Below are 15,547 nucleotides of genomic sequence, written 5' to 3' on the forward strand. Positions count from 1 at the left end.
ACTGTGCATGTGGGGGCCCTGGAAACAGGCAAATAAGAGTCACGTTTTATTTGCTCTGGCATAATGCGTCTGCCCCCTTCCCGTTCAGAGAGATTTCCAGCAGACCTGGCCTAGGTCTGGACAATAGCAGCCGTTTATCTAACGCGGGGCAGGTTTGATAGGACTGTACATAGCAGCGCCCAATCAACACCGTTGAGGCATAAACAACAAAGATGGACGCCACTGACGTGTCATATGTGTTATTGCCCTGATTAGTTCCATGTCCGATTCCGCCTGAGGTCATTTGGTCTACGGTCATTGATAACGAGCCCTTGGCAGTCGGAAAGGGGGGGTCCAGACCACGTCCTTTCCATGTGAAGTACATAGGCATTGATTCACCTTCTTTTTATTCAAACATGGGGACCCAGGTTCTAAAGAAAGCCACTATACGCAAGGAGCAGGAGCCTGACTTTGAGGAGAAGCGCTTCAACGTCACCATTGGAGAGGACGAAAGGGAGTTTGACAAGGAGAACGACTTCTTTAGAGAGCGCAACTACCGCATTATCAGAGAGTAAATACACGCACACACACACCCACACTCTCATATTGCGGAATAATACACAAGTCTATCACCTCAGTTAACATTTTATCATCCATTATGAGTATATAAATTTCTAAGCCTAAGTGCACATTAATTGTTTGTTGAAACAATTTGATGCTAGTTTATTGTATTCAAGGGCACAATTTTTTACCTTCACTTTTCTTCTATTTTCTGTTAACTTCCCACAAGATTGATAAAGTATCTGAATAAACAAATAATACTTTCTCTCCCAACCCTCAATTCTTCACATTTTAATACCACGTCTGTAATAAACAGAATGTTAACTCATCAATTTTATTTAATTTTTTCAGTGAAATGGACTTCAGGGAACCCATCTACCCCGGGTGAGTGGGAGACTTAATATTTTGGTGTCTGTTTAATTTTTCGATTTACATTTTCCTTTATAGATAGGCTTTTTGTCTCTCGGCATATACTTGACTTCGGGCTGAGTAAAACGATTTGTTCATTAAGCTCTTCATCCTGAGGCCACCTGTATCTGGGCCAGAAAATGCCACAATGCGTTCTTGCAAATAGCTTCCTGTTTGTGTCTCCTCATGTTGGTATTGCTTTCGTTTGTATTGGATTTGTTTGTTTTTTGATTCTGCCTCAAGCTTTGACAATTAAAATTATTGTTTGCTAAAGCTCATTTATGTATTAAGTGTTAAATCCCTGACACCAGAGAAATTTGAATAAGTAAAGAAAATGCAATGCAATTCCTACGTCAAAGTGTTGCTCACTATTGATAATTGCTTTGGTCTGACAGCCAAGGTCCTCACAGCTGGATTCAGAAACTCTGGTCCTGTCCATTACTGGAAATGTTTTGATGGTCGGTCTCAGTGTGCGGTTAATGATTTAGATTGGGATGTTTTATAGGTTTGGGTCGGCCTTTATGTAGTACGAGTTAACTCATTTGAGATTGTCGATGTATCAGCTAGGGATTTAACACCGCAAAGCGGGCAGCACTACCATCCTTTCCAGTTATTGAACAACCGTCGTTTTCACATATTGACTCCTTGTGGATTCTTCTGGATCAAGGCCAAAATGTGCAGAGGCAGCCCAGCTGTGTCCCTGCCGCTGTTTCTCCCACATATTGAGGTCCTTTTTGTCTTAATTGTTACAGGGAGCCGTATGCCGACCCATACTATGACTATGAGATGGAGGCCCTGTGGCGAGGGGGGCAGTACGAGAACTTCAGAGTGCAGTACACAGAAGCCCCTCCTCTACCATACCACTACACTGTGAGTACACCCCCCCCCCACACCTACTGTTGTTATTGTTATTTAATAGAACCCAAAGCTGTATTAATGACTTGTGGCATTGTATGCCAGTCTGTTTCGCTGCCCTGTATGCGATCCGAGCAGGCAGTCCAGTGCATTTATAGCATCCGATCTTGTTAATCGTACTCCCTCTTTCCTGTTTGGGTCAACACTTTGAATCCTACCTTTTTATGTTTTTTTATTGAACCTTTATTTTTCCAGATAAAACATTAAGAACAGTTTCTTATTTACAATATTGATCTGGTTTATTCTGTAACCGAGGATGGCGCTTGTCACCTTCTATACCCACGTCCTTCCAAGGCTGCCCTGTCTGGTCCTCATTAAACGCCGGGTGTATGACCCTTGCCCCCAGGAGCGCGAGAGGGAGCGAGACCCCCGGGACCGCAACCGGGACCGGGACCACGAGCGGGACCACCGCGAGAGGGAGCGCCGGCAGCGGGAGCGCGAGAGGGAGCGCGAGAAGGAGCGCCTGCGCCGCAAGGAGGAGTGGGACCGGGACCGCCTGAAGCGGGAGGAGAAGGACCGCCCCCCCCGGGTGCGCCCCCCGCGGGAGCCCCGGGAGAAGAAGGAGGAGGACATCAAGATGAAGGTCCGCCCCGAGCCCCACTCGCCCGTCCCCCCGCCGCCCACCAAGTAAGTCTCCCGCCGCGAAGGCGTCGCTCCCGTCCAAGTGTCAGGATTGGTGTGCGGTTCTGTTTGTGTCCAATCGAGTCGTCGCTTCCACCAAACCAAGTGGGCTGATTTCTGGGTCGTTTGCGTCGCTGCAGCCGAAGAGGCGGTATGTGTGAGCTTTGTGGTAGCTTTTGAGTGTCTCGATGATGGTGATATGTCTGGCTGCGCTGTTCACCGCTGGAGGGGAGAACCATCCAGTAATCAAGTATTAAGACAATGGATCTAACCTGCTGGTATGGGGGTTTGATAAGGCATATATTATTACTAATAATGAAATAGAATCGTGAAAGAAAAGAGAAACTGCAATTCATTTTAAGTTTGGTCTATTAAGTCGTTGGTCATATCATATTTTCTTCTCTTAAACAAAAGAAGTTTCTAATTCACTGGATTAGGAAATGAATATCTCAACGGACCAAATTTAGCCTAAAATGGTGCAGCCAATAGGATGGCAAGCCTAAGGCATGTCTGGTACTTCTTTGTTGGAGCTCATCTTAGCAGGTGTGTTTTCATGCACACTACGCACCAAGTTGTATTGCTTCCAGCCGCACACCAATGCTGTGTTCCAGTATCCGTACTTCCCATACTTACTTTACTTAGTATGAGTACGTAGGGCAGTGGCTCTCAACCTTTTTTGAGCAAACGCCACCCTGACCTTGCCCTGATCCTCTGTCGCCCTCTGTCGCCCCCCCCCCCCCCCAAAAAAAAAAAATCGAATCTCTTGGCTACACCCTTTGGTAGTCTTTATCCATTACCAACCCCACTCACACTCGTGCTATATTGCTTAAAGGTGCTGTTTTTTCATTAATTTTGCGTTGGTCACCAGTAGCAATGAATGCCCCGTGATTCCAATTCAATTCAACCAATTCTTCAACTCTTCTTTCGTGGCCAAGAGATGCGACGTTGAGTTTATTTTTTAATATATTTTATTATGAAGGCATCTGGGAGGCAGGGCTTTATATTGCACTGAAGGGACAAGATTAAACAGTTTCTTGTAGAATGACACCTTCAAAAATAAAAAAGCCCTTTTTTGTGCCGTTTTGGTTTCTTCTGGAATTATTATTAAGATAATTTCCCTATGAGCCTGTTTTATAATTAAGCAGATTTAGCCCACTGTTACAAGCAATAGGAGGCTAGTTGGATAGGGAAAAAAACACGACCACATCAGCATTGGTTGTAATTAGGGCTGTAACGATATGCGTATCGAAACAGAAATCGCGACACTCAAAGCCACGAACCTGCCTCGCGGTGTAAGAAGGCAGATAGTAGGATATTTTACCGAAAACAAAACCAATGCAGGTCACTTTGACCAGCACCGTTTTTGCTAGTGGGAACGCTGGTTAGTGCTACCAAACTATTCAAATTTCTATTGTTTATTTGTCACTAATATTTTCAAATATGTACGCCTAAACCACAAAACTAGTTTTGTGGTTTTTGCCTACCTGCAAGCATCCTCCAACTGCAATCTTTGGTTATTTATTTATTCATTTTGCCATAGGCCTACTTTAATAGTATTCTTTCTGTTCAAATCGGTTCTGTGTTCCAAATTATTTGTTATTAAATGTTACATTAATTTAATTGTTATATAAGTGGTGTTTAAATAAAAAGCTTTTTAAATTTAAAAAAATCCTGGGATGAATCGAACCGTGGGTCAAAATTCGTGATACAAACCGTATCGTGAGTTTGTGTATCGTTACAGCCCTAGTTGTATTGTAGTCTTTTTTTAATCAAAAGGAACATTATAGGCTACAAGATGTGTTATTTTATCCTGGACAAAAATCATGTAAACAACATATGCACATCACCTGAATAATCAAGTGAATAACAGTTAACTATCAAACCAATCACGAAACGGATCACGCGCGAGGCCTAATTAGGCATATATATTTTGTAGTTGAAATGCAACAGTCTTTTCGTGGAGACTACACTCAGCAGCTGGAACTGAGCAAGAGGAAGGAGGGAAACCGGCTATGAAACAAAAAGACTTGGGTTATGTTTATCAGCGTTACTATAGAGATCATGACAATAGCTGATGTAACGGGAGTCCGGGTGTGTGTGCAGGACTGAAATACACCGGTGGACCACTGTTCCACTGCGCATAGACAGTAAAAAGTAGCTGAGACGGTAGAGGTTAGAAACCAATAAATGAAAATAGGGTATTTATTTCAGGTAGCCTATTTTTGCACCAAAAAGATTTGAAAACCATGAAGGTTTATAATCCCCCCCTCCAAAATAAAGATCACGTTCCCAGCGCCCCCCCTAGGTTGTGCGAACGCCCCCTGGGGTTGGTAATGCCCCCGTTGAGAAACCATGACGTAGGGCATACCAATTATGATCGGGCGAAAAGAAGTGTACTGAATGGACCCGGATGGTGCACTCAAAACGGTCAAACCGCTGTGGATCGATGTACACTTCTGGTACTCAACGACAACCATCGTAGCTACATAGCGGAAGAGGCGTAGCCAGGCTGAGCCCACGTCTGCGTAAATTCCACATAGCCTGCATTAATGGAGTCATTTTGCAGTTTTTATGGCTTTTTAGTTTTTTTATAGCTGCTAGGCGTAAAGTGTTCACCGCTCAAAGCGGGATATTTATTGTGGGGGGCAGTTGCGATCCAAATTTCCAGTAAGTACACCACAAAGTATTCATTTTGGAACAACACTGACATCTGAAAATCTGCTCACTTAGTGAGTGCGGATAGTGTACTACGTTTTAAGTGTGCTTATGGAACCACGCACAACCAGGCAATTATCATGATTGGGCATGGGACACACACAAGCTCACTATCACCCTGTACAATCACCCTGTAGCTGGCCACCTTTGATGAGGGTGTCTAGTGATGAAAGGCCGAAACACCCACTGATTCAAAGGTACACTACTGAGGATGTGTCCCGAAATGTACATCTTTCCCATGTCGGTTCCCACGTCACTGTCAACATCAAGGCAAACCTCATGTGAGCATCAATACCATCTATTGGCACAACGGACAGTTAACATCTCATCCCGTGTTTTATGATTCAATGGAAGTATGGATATCGAGTCCCCAGGTATTTATATGTTGTCTACCAGTCTGTTGAAAGATCTGCAACGTATCAGTGGGAGTTGAGTCTCATTTGTAAATTGTTAATCCTTTCTGTGGGATGTTTTTCGGTTTGCACGTCATCACAACATTACTCAGTCCAGCTTATTGTAGGGCAGGGCGGATGTTTTGTTACTGTCATTAAACCATTGCCTTTTGTTTTCACAGTGACCTCTGAATGCACTTTCATGTCACGTCTCTGCTTTCTTGCAAGATAGTATTAATAGTGGTAGTGGTGGTGGTGTCCAAAATTAACTTAAATTACCATAACAATGATATAAAATTAGTAAATAATTGCGTATTAAACTAATCGCCTGGTGATTTTAAGATCATGCTGCTCAAATATAAATCCCTACATGGTTTAGGGCCAAATTATATAACTGATATGCTTATACTGCATAAGCCTTCTAGACCAGTGTTTCCCAAACTCTTTTTCCTGGGGACCTATTTTCTTTCAATTACTAAACCTCAACCCAATTCCCAATAGGCCTTATCAATAAATCGTGAGAGTAACACATTTTCTGCATTAATGAAAATTCCTGAACATTTATATATGATCTTAAACCATTTCGAAGAGATAAATCAGAACTTTGTTTAAAGGTCACATATTATACCACCAGGTGTGAGTGTGATTAGCCATTACAAGCCGTTTTGAAAATCTGCCTCTTCTGACATCACAAGTGGACGTGACCACCTGTATGACAAATAGATGAGCAAAGTCTTCTGGTCAACTGGGTAGGCTGCTAGACTTGCATGTGTCCACATGTAGGTGGACACGCCCACTTTTGATGTCAGAAGAGGCAGATTGGTAAAACATCTGGTAATGGCTTATTACACTCACACCTGGTGGCTTAATGTCACCTTTTAATGCTTGTGTTGTTGAAAACATAATACACTTGTTAAATACTTCATAAATGAGACCAAGTAAATCTGTGTTTTCATTTCCTTTCCATAGTAAAACGAACACAATTTACGCAAGCCTTTCATAATAGATTAAATGTTTTAAGTAAAATGATCAGAACATACGAACATTCAGTACTATCAAAAACATGCTTATTGTTGAAAGGTTGAAATGCTCACGTCGAACAGGTAGGGTTGTGTTTAAGTGCAGTTATTGTTATCAAAAAGTCAATCAATCAATCGATTCAAACAGTCAACAATCAATTTGTCAACCACGTAAGGTAACATAAGCATTTCTTCCCCTTTCTCTCTCTTAGCTTCCTGTCTTACTGTACATTAAGAGGATAAAACCTAAAAAAACAACATTTATTTGGTGACCCACATATAATCTCCCGTGACCCACACGTGGGTAACGAGTCATGACCAAGTCTTTGGTTCTAGACCAATAAAATCTTCTGAGACCAATCGGTTAATTATCCCCAGAGTAAATACGAAACTTGGGAAAGCAGGATCAACATGAATAAAGTTGCCTTGCCTTAGCTACTCTGACAGGTAAAAAGATGAAGAAATATTTGGAATGTGAGCAGTGGTCACTATTTCCCACTGCATCATGAATTTCATCACCACTCAATATAACAATGCAGGAGAGATTAGGAGGAAGGATGAATCATGGTCCCAAAGAGTGTGCCGTGAGGGACACGCCCACCGGGGGCAGTCCAACATACCTGTAAAGAGTGGTGGAACAGTCCAACATACCTGCAAAGAGTGGTGGAACAGTCCAATGTTGACATTCACGTTCGATGGTCAACGCAATCATGCTTGGCTTGTAGGAAATGCCAGGGAAACACCCACACTGCTGTCAGAGAAACTGGATTAGACTGTTTCACATTCAAACTGTATTGGGTCTCTTTTAAATGATTAGCATTGTCGTAATTCGTTTCTTTTCTCTCAAACTTTTAAGTATTCAAGTTGATGTTCCCAGGGCAAGAATAGCACTGCATTGCAGATGAAGAGCCAGAGCCTTTTATGACATTCTATGTTATGCAGATGTATTATTATATGATTAAATTGCATATTGAATACAGTTGTATTTAGTTGATGTACTTTGGCACTGTTCCGGGCGGTTGGCCAGAGTAACCAGATCATCATATAGATTCACTGACCGGCATTTCCAAGTCATTGTTTTCGCAATTGTGTTATCCGTTGCATGAGTGCGCTTCTTAAAGAAAGCATTCCTACCTTGCTTCACATCATCACGCAACATTGTCTGCGGCTACTTTTCCCGTACCTTCCTTCATTGAGGGATTGAATGGGGTTGGGGATAACCCTGCATCGGATGTCATGTCGGGCCTACCCCCGGGGCTTCGCCTGGTGTAAGGAATAGTGTCGACCTCTTGTTGTGATGCAACGACGGACGGGCCGCAGAGTAGGCCTCCTGAACCTGTTCCACAGGTGACAGCAGATGGAAAGAATAACTAGCGCTCCATTGTTTTCCCGGGATGTGACGTGCTCGAGTTTCCCTTCCTGTGATGTCTTTTGTGTTCCTTTTGCATCGTTGCATCACGGCGCCACTCCCACCGCCACTCCTCACTTTCCATATCCTTCTGATGCGGTCTGCTCACCGTTTTGACTGCCACACACAGAGAGCTGTAGTTGTGTACCCAGCACCGCCACTTGCATTAGCCGATGGCTTTGCTGATTTGTTTCAAAGCTTTTTTAAGATATTTAATGTCAACTTTAAAGGCGTATTTAAAACGGCAGTCGGGGTCGTGAGATAATGTTGCACTTGCAGGATGTTGGTCAACCTTTGAGCATCATCAGTCGGAAATGAGTAAGGTGGGGAGGAGGAAAGGCCTGAGGCGGGACATTCAGAGCCTATCCTTCACATGTTATTGCAGGGTTGCACATTAACTTGTTACACCGCGGTGGCCCTGACTCATTTCTACTGCCGAAGCCTCAAAGCTCTTTGATTCAATAAAAAAAAATGGCAGTCAAATAACGTCCAATAAGAGGGCTTTGGTTTTCTTTTTACTTTTTACTGTTTGTTCTTGGCAGTAGCCATGAATCGCAATTACTCTAAGCCCATCTTGAAGAATGCGCTTTTGTTGAATTGCGACCTAACAAAGTAGGCATGCTTTGCCATATCCTAATGAGTAATCTCAGCCCAGCGTTTTTATTACAATCAATTTAAGATCCTAAACAGTTAACTAAATATAATTGGAAATGCAAAAGCAGCCATCGTTATCAACCAAACCAATCAGGAAAACGTGCATGGCAACCCTTCTTACAATTGAACCTTTACATCCATGGCGTCTCTGGCAACTGTTAAGTGAAGCACATTGCATGGGGTTTTAGATTGATGTTGCATGTACCCCCATTTCATTGCTGAATAGCTTTGAAAAATACGGAATGTGTTCGTTTCTGGACAGGGGGCACTCGATCCCCCTCAGTCTGTCTGAGTTCTATGGGAAATACTTTATTTGTTTATTTTCTAGATTGTCGGGCTCTTAAGTGTCTGGAGGCGGGGATGGGTTCAATTGCCCTAATTTCCTTGTTGCTTCATCCACACGCCCATGAGCTACTATTTAAGGATAGCCCGTCCAAGGGCTAAAAATAGCCCAACTGTTGTGGTTCTATTTTTAGCTCCTGCCGTTATCAGCGTCACCTTGTGTGTGCATGGTTTGTTGGCTTGCAGTTAGCAGCTATTTTGAACAAGGCTTATTACTTATTGAACTCTGTCAGAAGTTCAATAAGTAATAAGTAACCTAACACTTCCCTAATTCCCCAGATGAGCTCATTGGCTCAGAGCGGGGGGACCTTGTACCGCTTTCTGTTGGTTGCTGTAAATGCGAGGTAAAGCGCTAGTACAGAAACATACATGTTGCATCATCCGGTCAAAGCATCCCGGTAGCAGATCCAGACACATAAATCTTTGGCCTCAAATATTTGGTCGGATCATGTGTGTATAGGGACACACTTGATGACTCTGCTTCCGAAGTTTGTGATTAAACACTGCATTTAATAAACCTCTTTCCGTTTCTTGGGAAAACCCCATGGAGTGGGTCTTTTATGTAAGGACCCACGCAGGGGATGCAGGACAGAGTTTATAGCATCCTATCATAATACAACTCAAACCCCGCAGCCATGCTTCAACTATGGAGGGAGCGTGTGCCAAATCAAGTATGGATCTCTTTCTATCCATCCGTCAAGTACCTTTCCGTAGATGTGTTCCTGCTTGTGTCTCATCAGTTGTCTCTACGTCAATCAGTATTTAAATCATCGTCATGTAAACAATTTTGTTTATTCAGCTATGTCTCGAGTGCCTGGCTCTTTTTCTCTCGAGGGGTTGACCTAGGGTCACTCTGATCTGTATAAACAGATCTCAGAACTGCATAGAAGTGTTTGGTTTCAGAAGCGTTCCGGTTTATCTCTGATGTCTGTCTGTAGTTGTGTAGTACGGTACCCAACGTCTTGTCGCATGACAACGGTTAAGCCCTTTATTAAAGCTTTGAGGTCTGTGATTAGAGTTGGGCCAAATGTTGCATGGACCCGAAACATCAACACATATATAAAAAAAAATGTGTCTGGAAATACCAGTCCTTTGGAGAAAGTAAACATAGGATAATGGTATGAAAATTGGAAATTATTTGCAACGTGTGGGAGGAATTTGTTGGAAGATCTACCAGCTTTCACACACCTTTCAGCGAATCATGCAAAACTTGACGATTGCCATCGATGGAAAACCCCAGCTTTTTTCTAGGAATGCAAAGTATTTTCAGGTTTGTGAGATGACAGTAGCTGCATTCATTCATCCTTTTCAGTTCTTGACCCCTCAGGGTCGCCCTGCAGGCAAAGTGGTGCATTATGCTTCAGAGCAATAACTACTAAGACGTTGCTTTCATTGAATTAGATATTGGTAGTGTTGTGCATGAACGCGCTAAAAGAGCGGCGGTCATTTAACACGCTTATATATTTGGTGAACTGAACGTTCCCGTTTGCAGCTACTGAAAGTGGCATTGGCTCGCTAATGACGGTTATGCATTGTTTGTCCTATTTTTTTGGGACTGTGAACTTAGTTAAAAATAATAAAATGGTGAACTCTGAACATAAACTAGTTTAGTTTAAACTGAACTTTGATCTAGCTCTTGTGAAGTGTGAACTTGCACAACACTGGATATTGACACAAATCATGTGAAGGGGGGTGTCCTCAACACGTTTCGTGATAACCAATTGTACTGTGATGTAATAGAATTAGATATTATTGACACAAAAAAGGAGCTCATGTGCTCTAGGTGGCATGTTCCTGCCACCTTCTGATTTGCTCAAAACATACAGACATCAAGAGTCATTTGAACCAGTATTTTCCGGTGCAGCGGAACCTACAGCGGAGCTCCACTGGCGGCCCAGTTATTGACATGCTTTTCATGATTGTAGAGCTAGCGGGATACACAACTAATCACATCTAGTGACTCTTATCCATTGGGAACATTATAAAGCGTGAGACGTATCCGGTTTGATGGTATTTTGATAGACAGAGGGTACTATGTAATGCGCCTATTGTGTCTAAGTATTTCAGTTTTTTAGGATTGCTCTATAGAGAGGGGTACTGCTGCTCCCTGGCTTTGCTTTGAAGCACCGTCTCCTCGTTGGGTGTCCACACAAGGCACACAGGACGGGGGATGACATCTTTAGTTCTCGCCGGCGGATCAATGTGATATGCAGCGTAGATATCCGTTTGATATTTAATATATCATAACTTAAAGCTAGGGTCACAACTTAAAGGGGTTCATATTTGTTTAAATTTGGTTAATATCGTGAGAGCAAATCGATAAATTCTAAAAATAATAAGATCTGTGGCTGTCACAGGCCTGTAATGAGCCGTCCAATAATTTCCTTGGGCTCGAATACAATTATTGGACGGCTTATCTGTCTGTCTACTTTCCTAATCATCTACCTGCGAGCACGCTCCCTGTCGAACCAGTCCAAAAGGCTAGCCGCTCTAAAGCAAGTGAGATTGTCACCTGTTTTGTGGGCATGGCTTTGGGGGGATGCCTCAAGGCAGGTGTGGGATTTTTCCCGTTGAATCCTTTCAAAAAGTTGCTTACTTTGGCTGGTTTCTCCCGCCGACCCCCAATTCATGAGTGGATATTAAAACGATCTTCCAAAATGTTCCCACCTTTGGCAGCGTTGTACCTGAGTTCACTTGAAAAAAAATGAACCAAGCGTCCTCATCAACCTTGTTCCTCCGCCGCCCTCTCTCCAGCAGGCCGCTAGAGCCGCTGCCCAAGAAGGACACCATGACGCCCACGATGAGGCGACCAGACGAATGGAAAGATCCCTGGCGCCGGTCCAAGTCGCCGCGGAGACGGCAGCCCATGGGCTCGCCGCCGCGGGGCCGCCGCCGCCACCGCCCCTCGGGCTCCTCTGTGACCATGTCCCACTCGTCCAGGTGAGAGGGTGACTGGGTGAGAGGGCGAGGAGTGATAGAGTGAGAGGGTGATACGGTTTTCTCACCCACGGTTTTGTGTGTGAGTGGTTTCGAGATGGAGTCAATCTGGTAAGGGAGAGAGAAGACCAAGATGTCAGATTTGAACCCATTTTGAAGAGGCAACTAAGTAATTATTAAAACAGTGACACTGTTTACATTAGAAGGACTTTATGATCTGTATTACATAGCCAGTAACATTGTCGAAGTGATGACATCAGTGATGCGATACTGAGTGATGGCCAAGAACGAAATAAAGGTAGAGAAAGATATAGCCAATGTCATTGGCTAAAGGATGATGGTTAAATCGGTGACCATCCTCGACTTGCATTTCTTATTCTTTGGGGATAATGCCAAACACGATCAACCATTAATAGCACACCATTAATAGCACGAGGGGAGCAAAGGGTCTGAACCTAAATAACTTATTAAACTACTAACATTTAACACTCAACCCTGATCGAAACGAAGAGATCATCAAAGGCTTGTATGTGTTTATAGCGTTTACAGACATATTCTGCAGTTGAAGACCCTGGATTTAAATACTACTGTCAGTCTTTAAATGGTTTAAATAAAGTACCAGATTTTGATACTATTTTATAAAAGTTCCTGTGAGAGTACTGACTGGGAATGGAGCATTTGATGCCATTGTGGTCCTACCCTGGGTTTTTAATGGTACAAATTGTATTATACCGGACCTTGAAACTACCTGGACCATCACGCACACGCACACACAGATGCCAGACATGAATGTCACTTACCCTCGCATTATTAAACATATTACCATATCGATGGTTTAGTAATGCTCATCATTTGATATGGTTGCATCCTAAAAAAAAACAAACTAAACTGCTACAAATTATTACTCAGCTTCTTTTGCCCATAATTGATTATGCGGTTGTTGTTTATAGAACACAGCTTAAACCAATCTCGAACCTCTGAATGTGATTTATAATAGTCTGCAGAGTTGTTTCGAGGTGTCCATTCAGAACTCATCACGGTCATATCTATCAGTCTTTGAATCTTCTTTCACAAAATGCTCGACACCAGTTACACTGGTTAGTTTTTTTCCAAATGCATTTTTTCAATCTACCCATCATATCTGAAACAACATTAGATTCCATATCGTTCATCCTATAGCCTAAGAGATACGAATGTCTTTTCTATTTTGTTCCAAGAATAGCCAAAGAAATTGGGCGGAGAGCCTCCTACTTGGAAGAGTTTACCTATGTCTCTCAGAGCCATTTCCTCTTTTCATCAGTTTAAAGATGAACTGAACTGAAATTTGAAGTTTAGTTGATATAACTGATATTATTGACTGCCTTCTCATTGGTACAATAACTAAAAATGGCTGAACTTGCTAAAAGGGATAAAATTGTACGGTGAAAGTGTTGTTTATGTTACGGGGCTGGACGGGGCCATGTTGGATTTCACAAATCAGGTACGTCACTGGCATGGTAACTTAACTCTGTGGCTCTAGCAGCAATAGCAGGTAATGAGTCAGACTCTGAGGCTCGCTGAATGGAAAATCAAACAACCAGGTCTACAGGAGGATCATACTGCATTGCCCCTGGCAGTAATTAATTATATAGGGCCAAGGCAGCTGGGGTAATCATACATTTCCATAGGCTACCTTTGAATAGGAAACCAGCCCTTAATACATGGCTAGCATCCTTAAAACTGGCTAACCCTCTGATAGCCCCTGTCATTTCAATCCCCACAAGCTAGCACTCCGACCATAGTGTATAAACTATTGCTCTGACGATATCACAGATCTATGTTTCCAAGCTGTTAATAAAACCATGGCGGGTCTGTAAACAGAAGTTCCACATATGTCCCTTTCTACTCACCCTGATGCTCACCGACTAGCTGATTGCTGATGCAGAGGGAGTTACACTCGAAGAAGTAGCTTCATAGTAAGATGTATCTGTGCAATATCCTTTTGTGCAATATGATATGATATGAACTTTATTCGTCAGCACTGCTGACGAATATCCATCAACATCCACCAGAAAGTAAACCTCCAACATCCACCTAAAGTAAACGTGACACTCGTGAATCCGCCTCGCATCTATGCTCATCCACGGGTGTATCTCCCAAAGTGCATCTAACATGTCTTTCAAGCAGGCGCGTAATCTGCGGGGGGGTTAGGGGGTTCATGACCCACCCTAAAAAATCAGATCCAGCTAATATAACCCCATCAATATCATTACACATAATTCAGATTAACAAAAATATGAAATATTCTGTATGAATAACTTGTTTGTTTTCGTTTTAATTTAATTTGCCAGCAAGATAGTATCATGTTTTAATCATCTGTAAAAATCCTCAGAATGAAGAGGTATCAGTGGAGAATGAAACCATTTAATTCTGTTTAATTTCACATTCAAACAGTATAATTGGTGTGCTATGTGCAGTAAAACCAGACGATCTGAATAATTCCGGATTCATGCCAGATATTTGTTTCATGCTTTATAAGAGCTAGCTTGTTAGCTAACTTCGTGAAATTTCTAAGATTAGCATACGTTGTTATGGCAGCGATAGACGTCCTCAACCTAAGATTCTAGAACCCACTGCCTCAAACGGACTTGGGTACGGCTGGGTAAAATGTAACGCGAGTACAGACCAGGGACCAAGTTGCTGTTTGCTCCAATACAGTCACACGTTTTGGCGGGGATTGCACAAATTTACTTAGAGATGTCATCCATTGACAGCTAGCTGCTATGCGCTAGTTCAGAGGTTATGCCACTCCTTTTGAGCGAGCACGCCTGTACTGTACACACATACACACGGTTGACGGTGCATGTGAGTAGGCTTGCTCTTAGGAAACATTGAAGCAACATTACTATTATTATTCTCAATAATAATAATAATAATTATAATAATAATATTATTTTGTAGCAATCTTAATGTGCTAGTAAGTGGGCGAAAGGTGTTTAAAATGCTTTACAACTTTTTGGTGAGGGAACACGCATTCTCCAAAAGGATATACCACCTCTCTCAAACCATTTGAACATTAACTGGGATTTTTTATATATCAGGAGAAGAGGGAAAGAGATGGAAATGGCCAAGGAGGTGATAAGAGAGAGACAGGTGACCAGAGAGAGAGAGAAGGAGGCGACAGAGGAGGTACAACAATTGAAGGAGGAGAGAGAGGAGGTGACAGAGGAGGTACAGCAATTGAAGGAGGAGAGAGAGGAGGAGGTGACAGAGGAGGTACAGCAATTGAAGGAGGAGAGAGAGGAGGGTCAGGTGACCACAATGAGGGAGAGAGAGCACAGACAGGCAGCGCAGGAGGCACAGATGACCAGGTAAGAGACCTTGAAAAAAATGGTGCATCTAAACATACACTGTCAGAACACTGATGTTCTGTGAACTGCGTGCGAATGGTGTAGTACCTTATAAAACTCAACTCTGTAGTATTCCCTAAGAACATTAGGACTGAAACCACTTGATTCTCCACTATAGCATGTGGGTGGTTGTCGAACTCTTGGCATTGTTATGGGTTTTAAGTGTAAAGAATTCACAACTGTAGATGCCCTCTCAAAAAGTCCTGA

General features: G+C 42.7%; 1 protein-coding gene across 4 annotated transcripts in view; it reads left to right on the plus strand.

The window, feature by feature from the left end:
* The window catches only part of zc3h18 (zinc finger CCCH-type containing 18), a 41,268-nt gene that overhangs the window by 8,683 nt on the left and 17,038 nt on the right, over positions 1 to 15,547 (plus strand). For 3 of the 4 annotated variants that reach the window (XM_030366377.1, XM_030366378.1, XM_030366380.1), the window contains exons 6-10: positions 408 to 550; positions 892 to 924; positions 1,701 to 1,818; positions 2,210 to 2,490; positions 11,769 to 11,954. In XM_030366377.1, coding sequence (XP_030222237.1) covers positions 408 to 550; positions 892 to 924; positions 1,701 to 1,818; positions 2,210 to 2,490; positions 11,769 to 11,954 — 761 coding nt within the window. The remainder of the gene's footprint in view (positions 1 to 407; positions 551 to 891; positions 925 to 1,700; positions 1,819 to 2,209; positions 2,491 to 11,768; positions 11,955 to 15,547) is intronic. The other variant, XM_030366379.1, reaches the window with a different exon arrangement.

The sequence above is a fragment of the Gadus morhua genome, chromosome 9 (assembly GCF_902167405.1).
Source record: "Gadus morhua chromosome 9, gadMor3.0, whole genome shotgun sequence".
In the NCBI taxonomy this organism is placed as follows: Eukaryota; Metazoa; Chordata; class Actinopteri; order Gadiformes; family Gadidae; genus Gadus; species Gadus morhua.